The sequence below is a fragment of the Lissotriton helveticus genome, chromosome 5_1 (assembly GCF_964261635.1).
Source record: "Lissotriton helveticus chromosome 5_1, aLisHel1.1, whole genome shotgun sequence".
Taxonomy (NCBI): Eukaryota; Metazoa; Chordata; class Amphibia; order Caudata; family Salamandridae; genus Lissotriton; species Lissotriton helveticus.
The window spans coordinates 796,861,323-796,875,316 of record NC_136065.1 but is presented as its reverse complement, the minus strand read 5'-3'; the positions used below and the strand labels follow the sequence as shown (position 1 = coordinate 796,875,316).

The 13,994-nt window shown below is 47.4% G+C and overlaps 1 protein-coding gene across 17 annotated transcripts in view; it reads right to left on the bottom strand.

The window, feature by feature from the left end:
• Window positions 1-13,994, bottom strand: part of CCSER2 (coiled-coil serine rich protein 2) — a 556,848-nt gene that overhangs the window by 440,040 nt on the left and 102,814 nt on the right. For all 17 annotated transcript variants that reach the window (XM_078643280.1, XM_078643288.1, XM_078643273.1 and 14 more), the window contains one exon: window positions 5,959-7,439. In XM_078643280.1, coding sequence (XP_078499406.1) covers window positions 5,959-7,402 — 1,444 coding nt within the window. In that variant the 5' untranslated portion in view covers window positions 7,403-7,439. The remainder of the gene's footprint in view (window positions 1-5,958; window positions 7,440-13,994) is intronic.

Genomic DNA, 13,994 nt, shown 5'->3' with positions numbered 1-13,994 from the left:
AAGGCTGATCCGGTAACCGAAGGAAAGCAGAGATGGCTGAAAGATAGCCCTTGATAGTGCCCAGCGCTGAGACCTGCTGGGCTAAAGAGAAGAAATAAGAGTACTTCAGGAAGAGAGGCAGAAAGGGAATCCACAGCCTTTGCTGTGCACCATGCCATAAATGTATTCCACCTGCAGGCGTATACCGTCTTAGGGGAGGGACGCCTGGCTGCCAAGATTACGTCACAGACTTCGGGAGGCAGGTCGAAAGAAGTCAACTGCCACCGCTCACTCTCCACACAAGGAGGTCGAGACTGGACAGGTTCAGGTGAAGGACCGTCCCCTGCTGCTGAGACAGAAGATCCTCCCGTGGAGGCAGTCTGAACGGAGGATCGATGGCCATGATGAGCAACTCGGGATACCAGACTCTTCGTGCCCAATCCGGAGCCACAAGACAGACTTGGGCCCGGTCGCGCCTGATCTTCTTCAGCACTCTGGGCAGAAGTGGTATAGGTGGAAAGGCGTACAACAGACCGCAACTCCACTCGCGGCGAATGCCCCCTTGAAAATTCCAACGTGCGGAATTGCTGACATTGCGCGTTCTCTTCGGTGGCGAATAGATATAACCATGGCTCTTCCCACTGCTGAAAGAGACCTTGCGCCACGTAGGAGTTCAGACGCCATTCATGATCCATCATGCACCGACGGCTGAGTTTGTCCACCCTGGCGTTCAGAGACCCTGCCTGTTGTTGAACCACCAGGGAAATACCCTGATGTTCCAGCCATGTCCAGAGGCGCAAAGCCTCCTGACATAGGGTCCACGACCCCTCCCCGCCCTGTTTGTTGCAGTACCACATGGCGGCGGTGTTGTCCGTGAACACCTGCACTACTCTTCCCCGGACAGAGTGAAGGAATGCCTTCAGTACAAGACGGATCGCCCGAAGTTCCAGAAGGTTGATCTGCCATTGACCCATTTGCGATTCGTGAGCTGCAACTACAATTGTCGTGCAGTGCCCTCTGAAAGCTGGACGTGATCGGACAGGTTGCCCTGATGCTGTTCCCACTGGAACTTAAGGTCCCACTGCAGAGCCCGCATATGCCATCGGGCATGAGCCACTAGCAGGAGGCAGGAGGCCATCCGGCCCAGTGGCCGGAGTGTCACCCTGACCGAAACCCAGGATAGAGGCTGAAAGATCGGAAACATAGCCTGAATATCCAAGACTTGCTGCAAGGGAGGATAAACCTGAAACTGTGCCGAGTCCAGAACCGCTCCGATGAAGAGGAGCTTCTGAGAGGGAATCCGGTGCAACTTCGGCACGTTGATGGAGAACCCCAGCAAATGCAGGAGGTCGGCCGTAGTCTGGAGATGGGAAACGACTGCCTGGGGCGAACCCGCCTTCAACAACCAGTCGTCGAGAAAGGGGAAGACTGGAACCCCTGATCTGCGCACATGAGCTGCGACCACCGCCATGACTTTCGCGCACACCCGAGGGGCGCTGGTACGGCTGAAGGGGAGCACGGTAAACTGAAAATGCTCATGGCCTACCATGAACTGCAGGTAACGCAGGTGGGCCGGCAGGAAGGGGATGTGGAAATATGCGTCCTGCAAGTCCAACGCTACCATCCAGTCTCCAGGGTCTAGGGCAGACAAGACCTGAGCTAGCGTCAACATCTTGAACTTCTCCTTCCGGAGGAAGCGGTTGGCTTTCCTGAGGTCCAAGATAGGACACAGGCCCTTGTGCTTCTTGGGGACCAGAAAGTAGTGGGAATAACAACCACGACCTACTTCTGGCCTAGGAACGCACTCTATGGCCCCCTTGGTCAAGAGGGCCATGACATCCTGCTGAAGAAGCACAAGATGGTCCCCCGACATGAGGTTGTACTGAGGTGGCATGGCAGGAGGGGCAGCCCCTTCGGACAATTTGCAGCACCCACCTGTCCGAGGTGATGTAGCGCCAGTGGGGGATATGATGGCGAATTCTGCTGCCCACTGGTGTTTGATGGGCCTGAAAGTTCGGACTAGGAAGATTTTGAAGTGGAAGCTGCGGGGTGGAGGTGGACTGACCTGCCCGCTGGCCCCCAGAACCGCCTCAGCGGTTCCCATGTTCGCGGCCGTGCTGATGTTGCTGCGCAGGCCTGTGGCTCAGAAACAAACGTGTTGGGCCACCCCTTTCGTGGCCACGAAAGGAGCGAAAAGCAGAAGGCGGAGGAGGGTGTGTGGCCGACAGACCCAAGGACTTGGCCGTAGCCCGTGAGTGCTTAAAGAGCTCCAACACACTATCTGCTTTATTGTCAAAAAGGTGAATGCCATCAAAGGGCATGTCAATCAGAGTGTACTGGACATCCCCCGAGAAGCCAGTTGGCCTCAACCGCGCGTGGCGCCGAAGCGACACCGTCGTGGCAATCGCCCTGCCCAGCGAGTCGGCGGTATCAAGCCTACAACGAATAGTGAACTTTGCTGCGTCTCTCCCAGCTGCTATAGCTTGGTAGAGTACTGTCCGCCCCTCCTCCGGATAGTTGGGCGGCACCAGCGCAACCGTGTCCCACACAGAGTGGGAATAACGACCCAAGAGGCATGCAGTGTTCACCGACCGCAGCCCTAAGTTGGAGGTGAAAACAGCTTCTTGCCAAGCTGCTCCAGCTTCTTGGATTCCCTATCCGGAGGTGCAGAAGGGAACGCGCTCTGGAAAGCAGAGGCTTGGACAACCACTCTCTCTGGAGTGGGGTGTTGGGAGAGAAAGAGGGGGTTGCCTGGAGCTGGGCGATGGCGTCGGGCCCCGTCCCAGTCCACAGGATCCCCTGTGTTGGGCCTGGACCAAGTGACCAAAAGAACGTCCAAAAGTGCGTCATTAAAAGGCAACAAGGGCTCCGAAGAGGTTGCCGCAGGCTGAAGCACTTCTGTCAGGAGGTTAGTCCTGATGGCCACTGTAGGGAGTTCGAGGTGGAGGGCCTCGGCCGCCCTACGCAACACCACTGCTTAACTGGCTCCCTCCTCCATAGCCACGGTAGGAGGAGACAGCATGCCAAGTCAGGTGAGATATCAAGACCCCTGGCATCCCCCAAATCCTCTGCCTAGTCTGGATCATAATCACACTGTTGTGTGAGAGGGCCCTAAGACCCCTCCCAGTCCTCCCCTTCCTCCGAAGTCTGCGAAACAGGCTGAAAATAAGGAGGACGGACATAGGGGTAAAAAGGCCCCATTGGCGTCGGTATCGGCGTCCTGTGACGCCGATCCGGCACAGTGTCCAGGTCTGAGCTGAAACTGGGGCCGACGTCGGCGGTGGCACGTGACGACATCGGAAGGTGTACCGGAGGAGGGGTCGACACCAGTGGAGGTGTTATGAGGTCAACCGGTGTCGTCCGGGATCCGAGCCCGGATCCAGGGGGTCCTGCCGCACCGGGGCCAAAGCCGCCAGCGATGGAAGGGCAGGACCCCCGTAGGCGCACCGGCGGGGCCAGACGGCCCAAAGAGTTGGGCCATGGCAGCAAGAAACTCTTGCACATGAGAAGGCGTCGCCTACGGACCCGGAAAGGGCAGGTAGGCCAGCAGCGATGTCGCAGGCTCTGCCAGGGCAGCGGGGGTAGCACAACCTGCACCCTCAGCCGCTACAGGAAGTTTAAGAGCGACAACGCTTCTTCGGGTTCTTCGACTTCTTCTTGGAATGCTTCGACTTACCTGATGCCGAGTGCGAAGACTTAGATCTAGAAGAACGATGGTGACGCCACCGCGACCAGTCCCTCGACCTCCCACGGGACCAGGAGCTTCAGTGGCGCGGGGCCGACTGCCGGACTTCCAGCAACTTTCGGGACCGCTCCCGCAAAGTCTTCGTTGCCATTGCCCGGCAGTCTGGGCATGATTTGGAGTCTTGGTCGAGCCCCAAGCAGTAGAGACACATGGGGTGTGTGTCTGTCACCGACATCATGCGGTGACGGTCCCCACAGTTCTTAAAGCCAGGCATCCGTACGACACCAGGAGTCGATAGACTCAAAAGAATTGAGATAAAAGGCCTCGAAAAAACTCAGTCAAAAAGTGACAGGGGGTACTTGCTCTTCCCGGATCTGCGCTTGCTGGTGTGGAAAAAGAAAGAACTGACGTGGGCACATCAAAGTCGCTCCAGCGACGTCATCTCGGCGACGAAGCCAACGATGCACGCGGAGCCGCACGACGACGCCTACCGACGCGCAGGGCTACTGCTGACAAAAATTTTCCCGATCCAGTCTGGCGCCTGGGGGTAATTCTAAGGTAAGGAATCTATCACTATGTGTTTCTTTCAGATGTGTTTCTTTCAGATGTGTAGATTTCTTCCTTGGTTATCGCCTGGTTCTTAGTCGATGAAACGTGGAGGTCCTTTTTTTGTAAAACTATTTTCCAGCCCAGCCATTCAAGCTCCAGATGAATAGTAATCTCTCAAGATGCCATTGTTCAAGAGAGCACATGGCTAGCTGCCCACTAGGTAGGATCGGTCCAGATAGTCCGAGTCCCAAAGAGGGGTACCCTGCTCTTTGAAATGATCTTAGGGTTGTGTAGTCTGATGCGAGTAAACTTAAATTACAATAACTTTAAAACGTACATGTAGAACATATTTATATGCAGCAGAATGCAATTCTCTTTGGACAATAGGAGAGGTACAAGTCTAATTTGTAACAAAAAAAGTGCTCGGCCAGCTAAGCGGTTTAATGTTCTTTTTTAATACAGTCAGTGAGATTTCTCATTTTAATGTTTAACTCCTCATGAAACGAGTACCCACGTGTATTCATCAATGCCTCGTTACAAGAAACCACTTCTATGCTGAAAAACCTTTCTTGATTATTATTATTTTTTAAGTTTACAGCTAAATTTCACACCACTTTCTTATTTACCATGCTGCCAGCATGACATACAATTAGAACGTGTAGTTTTTTGTGGGAAAAGAATTTGCTTTTGAATGAACTGTCTAGTTTTGTATGGTATGAACTTAATTTGATGAAGAGAAAAAAAGAAGGATAAACACAGCAACAAATGTGGGAAATATGCGAGAATAGCTTTCCATCAGGTACACAGCAAATAGGTCCGTTTTACTCACAACACCACTCTCAAAATAAAAGAAATACAGTGCCAACGATACACCAATCTCTACCAAACTTACACCGACACGGAATAGTAATTTGTCAAGATCAGTAACATCAGAAGTGACATGCCCAAAGGCGGCGGCTTGGCAAGTGGATCCAAGGGGATAATACATTAGAAAACAAATAGCTTGAGTTATATAACCTAAACACTTATGTTTAGAAATATATTCCTCAATATTGCCTACCTCAAAACCATAATTATTTGAGAGTCGAGTCAAGTATCAAACTTTAAAACATTATCTAGACCCTTCCGTCTTTCGTTTGTCAGTGCAGGTATTAAAAGGCCTACTCATTACAGATGACATTCCTAAACTGGCATCAGCGTTACGTTTTTCACAAATGTACCGAGCTTTGTCGTTATTTGATGTTTGATGACTGCTTGGGGCATCGATGATGTTTAAGAATGTCGTATACAACGAGATGGTCCCAAACCTATGAATTCTTTTGTGCTTGTAAATGTCACTCTGCTGTTGGCAAACATTTAAGCAGAGAATGCAAAATACTCTCTATGTGAATTATTTACATATATGTGAACAGGAATGATTTGTGAAACACAAGCCAGAGTTCCAGTTTTGTGGATTTATCTAATTTAGGGATGTTAAAGGTAATAGCAGAAAATCACACGTTTGGAAAAAGGCAGGCCTATCTGCTATGTATATACGCAGCTGATTTTATTGAACCTTTTTTCTTTTCTTGATAACATAAGCAACCTGTTTTCAACTGGGCTTTTGTTATGATCAAATACAACTTTATTTAAAAAAAAAAATGGTTCAATAGAGAAGGATTAAAAACGTAGATGTTACTAAGTATCAGCAAAGGCAATACTTTATGATTAACAATGAAAATGAAATATTGCAAATATATGTTTACCAGATATGCTCCTGTTTATCCACTCCTCTGTTTTATAGTGGGATACTGGGCCACCTTTTGTAGGGGTTCTCTGGGGTTTTTCCACCGTACTATCGATACCTCCCAGTGGAGTCTGTGTCTCATGTTGCACTTTCGTTACAGTAGTGTTTGCATCTTCGAGGTCAAGAAAATCATCACTAAAATCTTCACTCAGATCATTTTTATCCGAGGACGACAAAGAGGATATAGAGATCTCATCTACATCATCACTGAAGTACTGGACCTTAGAGTCATGCGTTTCCAAATCATCACACGGCGTGTGGTCTGTGACCTGATGGCTATTTTCCAATAAGGCTTTCTGTTCGTCAGTTACTCCACCCCTATTGCTATGTGAAGGTTCTGCTTTTTCCAAGATGCATGAATTAACAGAAGAGCTTATGGTGCCATTAATTACCATCTTGGGAGCAAACTGTGACCTGTTTGGTTTCAGTAAGGAGGGACGGGTCATTTGGTATCCCAAAGGAGTTGCCAATCCAGATCCATTGGGCAGCCTGGACTTTTTCAAACCAGAAACAGGAGCCGGTGTCCGTGCTAAGTTCATTTTCATATTTAGCTCTGAAGCAGTGGGTATTTCCGATTGCCTAGCGCTTCTGGATAACAAATTTGTCCTTTGAAATTGTCGGATGGTTGCGTGTTGATTTTGATAAGGCTTTGTAAGATCCACCGCCCGGTTGAAGGAATGTGATCTGGTAAGGGATGCAGTGGGAATCATGGAGTTCTGAATGGAATGTGAAAAGCTCTGTGATCTTATCATTCGTTCACAGGAAAGTGACTTCATAGAATCTGTGGCTTGTGCTAAACCTTCCTTCGAACTGCTCCTGACGATCATAGAGTTAGCTCTGGGTCTCGGTAAATCAATAGGTCTATTTGCAAAAAAGCCATTCACTTGTGGTTTTGGAGGATGCAATACAGAATAGGAAGTCCTTCCTAATAAGGTGCCTTTGGTAAATTTAGCAGAATGAGATAACCCAGGAGAAGGTTTTTGGTTTAGCTCTTCCGGAGGAGAAACAAACATGTTTGCTGGATGTTGCATTTTTGATACCCCCGAACAGGTGTTCTCTAAAACCTTTCTGGGTGCCTCTTTTCCACCACCACCACCTTCAAGACGTACATATTTCTTACTGTTAACGCCTTTCTCCGTCTGATTACAGAGCAGATTAACAGATGCCACTGCATTCTGATCATTTGTTGACTGAATACTTGCTTTCTTACAGCTAACAAAAGCGGATGATGTTGGAGCAGTGCCATTCTGTTTCATGCATCCTCTGCCATTATTTCCATTGGAATTCCCCAAAATGCCAACAGGTGAGCCATTCGCCATATGCTGCAGAAGGCTGGATTTTGGTCCGCTAAACTTCGGTAACCTGGAACCCAGAGAGGGCCGAACATGGAGTTTTTCTTCCATGTGATGTTAAGGGCATCTGTCCACTGAAGTCATCAATCTACAAAGATAAAATGCAATAATGATAAACATGAAATTGCAAAAGTACACAGCAAGCAACACAAAGCCACATTATTCATTTGGAAAAATGGTTAAATGCCTTCGTCTGCAAAGATTATCACTGTATTTCTGGGAGTTTAGATTTAATTAAGCCAGTAGATGTACAGAAAACACTAACAATAAATAAGTAGCATTCAATGACCATTATTCGCATTACACATGAGCCACAGTAAAACCAGCCTGTTTTTTATTGTGGTATGCTTTGCATGTCTAGTTTCATAAGTTATACCAAAGTAAAGATAGCTACTGGTCTAGCAACAACCACAACTTATCTATTTATCTTGACACCTACAAACACCATTAAAAAAGCATTCAATCAAAATTGGCACTTTGGCGTGGGAAAGTCTGAAGCTGGAGCATCATAGCCACTTCACTGGGAGTGCCTGGCTGTGAAGATTACTGCACATACGTGACTAAACAGCACAGCAGCTCTAACAAACCAGGGAGACAGCAGGAGCAGAGGGGTCAAGCCAGGAGGCTAGAGATGTACAAGGGGCTCGGTTTTACAACTGGACCCCCATCATACTTCCTTCCATAGCTCCTGGGTTGTCTTTGCCTCAGTCTCGCATTCCCTTACCAAACCAGCTCTATGCCTGGACAGGAGAAAAACTGGTGTAGTTGAGGTGGGCCTGGGGTACCAACATCAGTGAAATACTTACGAGTTAACAAGCATTTGCCAAGTCAAAAAGCCTCACCTTTATAATGTGAGTGATAAGCTACTGACTTGCCAACACTTGCTTGTAAAGCATTGTAAAAAAAAAAAAAGTAATATGACAACTAAAAAACACAAAAGGTAAAGCAAACACTCCTCAAGGTATCTTAAAACTGAACTTAGAATTCAATAAATTCAATCTTTATAATCAGAGCAGTTTATTTTTCAAATTTCTCAGAGGAATCGCTTAAGAGAGTTTGAAGTCTGGCGTACGTGATCCAGCTTAAAGCCATAGTACAAGATTGGTTGCAGGTACATGATAGGCATAATAACTGCAAAAGTGTCCGAATTTGAAGATAAATGCTGGAAATGTAGGGCCAGATGTACAACCGTTTTGGCGGTCGCAAAGGGGTTTTAGGTTCGTTTGAGAACGCAAAAAACATGTGGTCCATGTACCAACCCTATTTTGCAGGTCGTTAATCAATTAGCAACTCGCTATTTGGAAGGGGCGTTCCCAGGGCATCCCTTCCTAATAGCGACTCCAAAACCTATGTATGGATGTTTTGCGGCCACAATTGCGGTGGCAAAAAACTTGCAGTTTACCAACCTTCTCAGAAGGATGGTAAGGCACTTGCAAACAGGAAGGGGTCTCCAGGGGACCCCTTGCCCTTTGGGAATGCATGCACAATTATTTTTTAAGGGCAGGCAGTGATCCCAGTGAGCACTGCCTGCCGTTAAAAAATATGAAACCGAAAAGTGTCATTTTTATTTTTTAAATGCATCCAGTTTTCCTTTAAGGAAACGAGCTGCATTTTAAAAAACTGCTTTTTTTTTTTTAAAGCAGTCCCAGATATTGTGGTCTGCTGACCCAAGCAGGTCACCATCCCTGGGAGGGCTAGCCATTCCAAATGAGTCGCAAATTGCGGCTGCCTCATGAATATTCATGAGGCATGCAATTTGCAACCCCATTGGGAATCGCAAACAGTGTCTCAGACACTGTTGTACATAGCATTTTGGTCGCACCTCTGGCCCTTAGTGTACATAAGACTAGTAACTGGAACACATGCTCTAGACATTTGGTCCTCACAGCTGCCTAGGGAACACATTTATGGGCCCAGGAGAAGAGACCTTTTTTAGTCCACCAAACCACCTTTTGTCTCAAAGCCAGGCCGAGTGAGCAGTGCAGTCTGTATCAACAGTATCACTTCTTGGAGTGGGTACAGGTCAGCCTGTTACTTATCATTTGTTCGATTTCTGGTCAACCCATTTGCTTTCTTATGTGATAGCTTTCCTTCTTTGTTTTTGTTTCTCCCTTCTCTGGAGCATAGTTTCTTTTACGTGCTTTTGATTGCTGGACTTGTATCATTTTATAGCTCACATCAAGTAATTACTTTTTTGTTGTCTGAGCACTTTAAGAGAGAGCATGTGTTTTCTTGCACTCCACCTCATGTGAGTCTTTCCCAACCCCTTCACCTCCTTATTCACCCTGTTTCTCCCCACCCATCCCAGCTCATCCATAAAGGCGCAGTAAGATCTATTTTTACCACGCTGCCTTTATAAAATTGGGATACTCTTCTCTCCTGCTTTCCACGTGGCACGAAATCCCAGGCTTTGACACATAAAGGCGTTGGTGGAGGGGGAAGGCTGCTACACTCAGCTTGCGTTTGAGGCAGAAAAGTGAGTAGAAAAAGGTATTTTCTCCCTGGGTGTCCCATATATCTGCTCCCCGGGCAGCTTCAGGAACCAAATGGCTGGAACATTTATTCTAGTTTCGAAATGGTTGAAAAGTAAACAGTAAATGGCAAGCATTTCCCATTAAATCCTGCCACTTCCTCTGACAACTGTTATTTTCTTTTAAATCCGTGCCACTAGTCCTCTGTGTTTTTAAGTTAGTTCACATTTAATAGGCATTTTAAAATCTGTTCTAAGTTTCCTGCGTGGAATGTGATAAATATATCATACCTTTACGAACTGAACATGGGGTTCAGTCTGTATTAATCAGATAAGTGTTCGCTTTTCTGTTGTCCTCTGGTCTTGCAGTTTATTTTTCCTTTACATTTTAACAGTTCTTTGCAAATAAGCATTGGCAACGTCAATATCTGAGCACTCTTATGACAAAGGCGTAAGACCGATTGGCTTTGCCAGTGCTTTTGTACTGAGTCATAACACACAGCAACAGGTATCTAAGGAATGATCAGCCTTGAGTGTCCAGCATATGCACATTCTTGCCTGTCGTTCCGAGCGGCTAATTTACATTTGCTCTCAAACTTCCCTCAGCCAGTGATTAGCTTTTTAATATGTGTGAAAAATGTGTGAAATGGTTCCCAGTAGTAAACAATAGGTTCACCTGAATACAGCAGAAAGGACTCCTCTAAACCTTATGGAATATGCAGAGGTGTGAACATCCTTTTTGACAGTGTAAAATCTTGCTTGGCACGTCTGCTGGGTTTACTTGAACGCTTGCTCCCTCTTGCACACAGGACAAAGAAGTGGCCACCAAGGGCCCTTAATGCTAACCTCCTGTTTAAGCCACAGGAATATAACAACCTACAGGAGGCCTGCAATGGACCCTGCTGTTTATCTCTGCATGGCACCTGGAAGTAACTTAAGTGCCTCCCCTGAAGACATGGGGCGCTGTAGAAGTGTACTCATGTGGAGGACTGGGACATAATGGACCAAGTCAGTAGATACATTTTTGACAAGCACGAACCTGGTTCGTGTAACCGACCCTCTCTCCATCTCGGTGAGCATCAAGTTGCACCTTCGTCCTGGTCTTCCGCGACCATTGACTATCATTAACAATATTTGCTTTGTGATGCTATTCCTACTTAATACTTTCAAAATTCATATCTCTAGTTCCCCTTGAATTGTCATTTTGGTGTCATTTTGTTTATTAAATTGTACTCTAATTGAGATTGGGGATTTTATTGGTTTTCATTTTTACTTCATTACTGTTATGGTACTGTATAAATACTTTACGTTTTTGCCTTAAATTGAGCCGGTCTGCTCTGTACCATAGCTAAGAGAGGGTCGATCTTAGGTTAATTTAGTCACTTTGAGGGTTCACCCTGACAAGGGTTGTGATTATTACTTGGAGCAGAGACTCACCCACCCACAATAATGATTAATTTCTTACAGGAGGCAATAAAAGTAAAGGTATTTCCCGAAGACAACACGACAGCTGCACCTTTAGGTCAAGAACTTCCAGGGGCAGACAGTGTATCCACAAGTACTGCTTGAGAAAGCATCAACTACACAGGCAAAGTAACCTCCTTGGGAAGGCATTCCTGTAATTCTTTGCTTGAAGGAAATAAACCTATCCTGCATCTTTGCTGAGAATTGAAGGTAGACAATTGATTAGATTAGCTCAGGACGTCAGCAAAAACGAAACACAATACCACAACCAACGTTCTTAATGTAGCAGCCAAATGAATTCAAATCGCACTAAATACAACAGTTTTAAGCTAGTTAACAGTAAACTAAAAAATCCAATATTCTCTCTACTATTTATAGCGAATCATATTCTAATGAGGTTATTAAAATGTATTGAAGCCCCCCGATAATATAATCAAACCCAAAATTACTAGGTTACAGTGTCATATTCTGGGTGTTGCTCTCTCTAATGGTCCACTTCCATGCCGACTAGTCTTGCACCTTTGCCACCTCACTGAAGGGGAGGCAGGTGCACATACATATATCGTGTGGCAGCTGCCACCCAGATCCACGTTTCATACATATGTCAATAAACGTCCTACCTGTGGTTGGAGGAACGATGGGGGAACAATATAGTAAAAGTGTATGAAAGCTAAACAGGAAATACATCATGGCACCTGCAATTTGTTCAAGAGCAGGTAATCCAGTGCAATTAAGGTTTCATGAGAGGCAAAATCATAGCAGAGGGGTGAAGAAACCTATCTTTCCAGCCTCCAAGAGATCCATTTCAAGATGGATAGTGTCCTGTATAAAATTGGCCTACCAGTTTGCAAACTAACCCCTTTTGTTGTCTCCTAAAGCACACTCCACTAGGGGAAAGGCAGCCACAATAGCTTTCTTGCATGATGTTCCAATGGCAGAGATTTGCAAGGCAGAAACCAGGAGATCGGTGTAGGAAGGTGGATATCTGACTATGGTTACCCCCAACTTTTTGCTTGGTGTTTTGCTGGTTTTTGACTTAGTTGGCCTGGGATCCTGCTATTCAGGGCCCCAGGCTTCCTGCTCTCTCTGTAAAATGGACTCCATGTACCTTAGGTGCATTTACCAATTGGTACTGGGCCACCTCATCAGTCCCTGTACCCAGGGCATAGGTGTACCCAGGGCCTACCAGGGGCTGAAGCATGTATTATGCCACCCCTGGCTGGCCATCTAAAACTGACACAACTGGCTGCACGACAGCTGGGGCAAGGTGGTGTAATCACCCTTTGCTGTAGATATAGTATACCTATATCTAACCCTAAAATGGACACATATATTCCTATCAGTCACTCCTATGGAAGGCCTTATCAATCCTGAAGGCAGAGTGCTTGGAATTATGTGAGATGGCGCTCTGGCATGAGCTGAGCCCGTTTGCAGCTTGCGGAACCAAGTCCTAATAGCTGTTCCATGATAATGCACTTAAGAGTATATGGTATAGCGTTATCAACCTCGCGGTTAAATGCTAACTCTGGTATAACATTATCAAAACATGCCGAGTAAGGTGTCATACGATGTGGAATACTACCCCCTCGCCAATTCTGGCGACGGGGTAGCATTCCACCCTTCTAGAGGGACACGACATGTATGTAACTGTGAACCCCGGTTAAATTTAACTCGATCCTCAGCATCACAAAATGTATGCTGCCACCACAGACACAAGTCTGACCTCCTGCTGCTGGGAGTCCTTCCAGCGAGGGCGGCTTGGAAAAGGGTTTCCTGCCTTGAGAGGTGCTAGCACCCCCCCAGACAGGGTTTTGTGTATTGGGTAGGATAGGCCTGAAAGGAATGAGACATGCCTGGGGCACACAAGGTGCCCTGTGCATACACCGGTTCAAACCAGTTGCTGAGGCATCCCTGCCCCAGCTCTGGCGGGAAACCGGACAAAGGATAGGGGGTGTAACCACTCCCCTTCCTGGTCCCACCCAGGGGAGGGACCTAGTCAGTAGTGCAGCCCCCTTTAGCAGGATAAAGGTAGGAGCTGGTCCCATTCCAGATTAGATTATCCTGAACTATTCAACAAGAAGAAACTCTGGCCTTCGATGATCTGCTCCACAGAAGACTGAAGAATCTCCCTTGTGGGCAAGGAGTGTCCACCCTGCAACTGCAGGCACCATCAAGCGTCCAGCGGCTTCACTTTGTCGTCTTTCCTCGAGGATCCAGACTTCAGAGCCCAACGAGACCCGGATTCCCAGACCTCTCCGACCTCAACTCACATCTGCAGCAAAGCGGAGACCCGTGGGTGCGACGAGACACGTGGGACCGGCCATCTTGAACGAACCTGCACTTCACTTCCAGCACGAATCCCGAGGTAAACTCGACCAAGTGCTTTGGGGACTGAGAAGCCCCAGCCCCGAGCAGCCCCTGCACCGAAGATCAGCTCTCCAGCATCCACGAGATCTGCGTGGGGCCCTTCTGCTTGTTTGCTGCTCGAGCATTGTCTGGTCACTTGCCGGCTGGCTAGTGGCCTCCTAGACGACGAACCTTTGAATCTTTGCTGCTGGTCTGGTTGCTCCAGACTGGCCCTTGCTCCCTTCCAAAAGAGGGGCACCCCGGACTCTCCTAGTCCGCACCAGACGCTTTCTCCACTCACCGCGTGGGTTGTCTTTGCCAAGGCCTGTTGGCGCCGATTCCGGATCCAACACCGCCGATAGC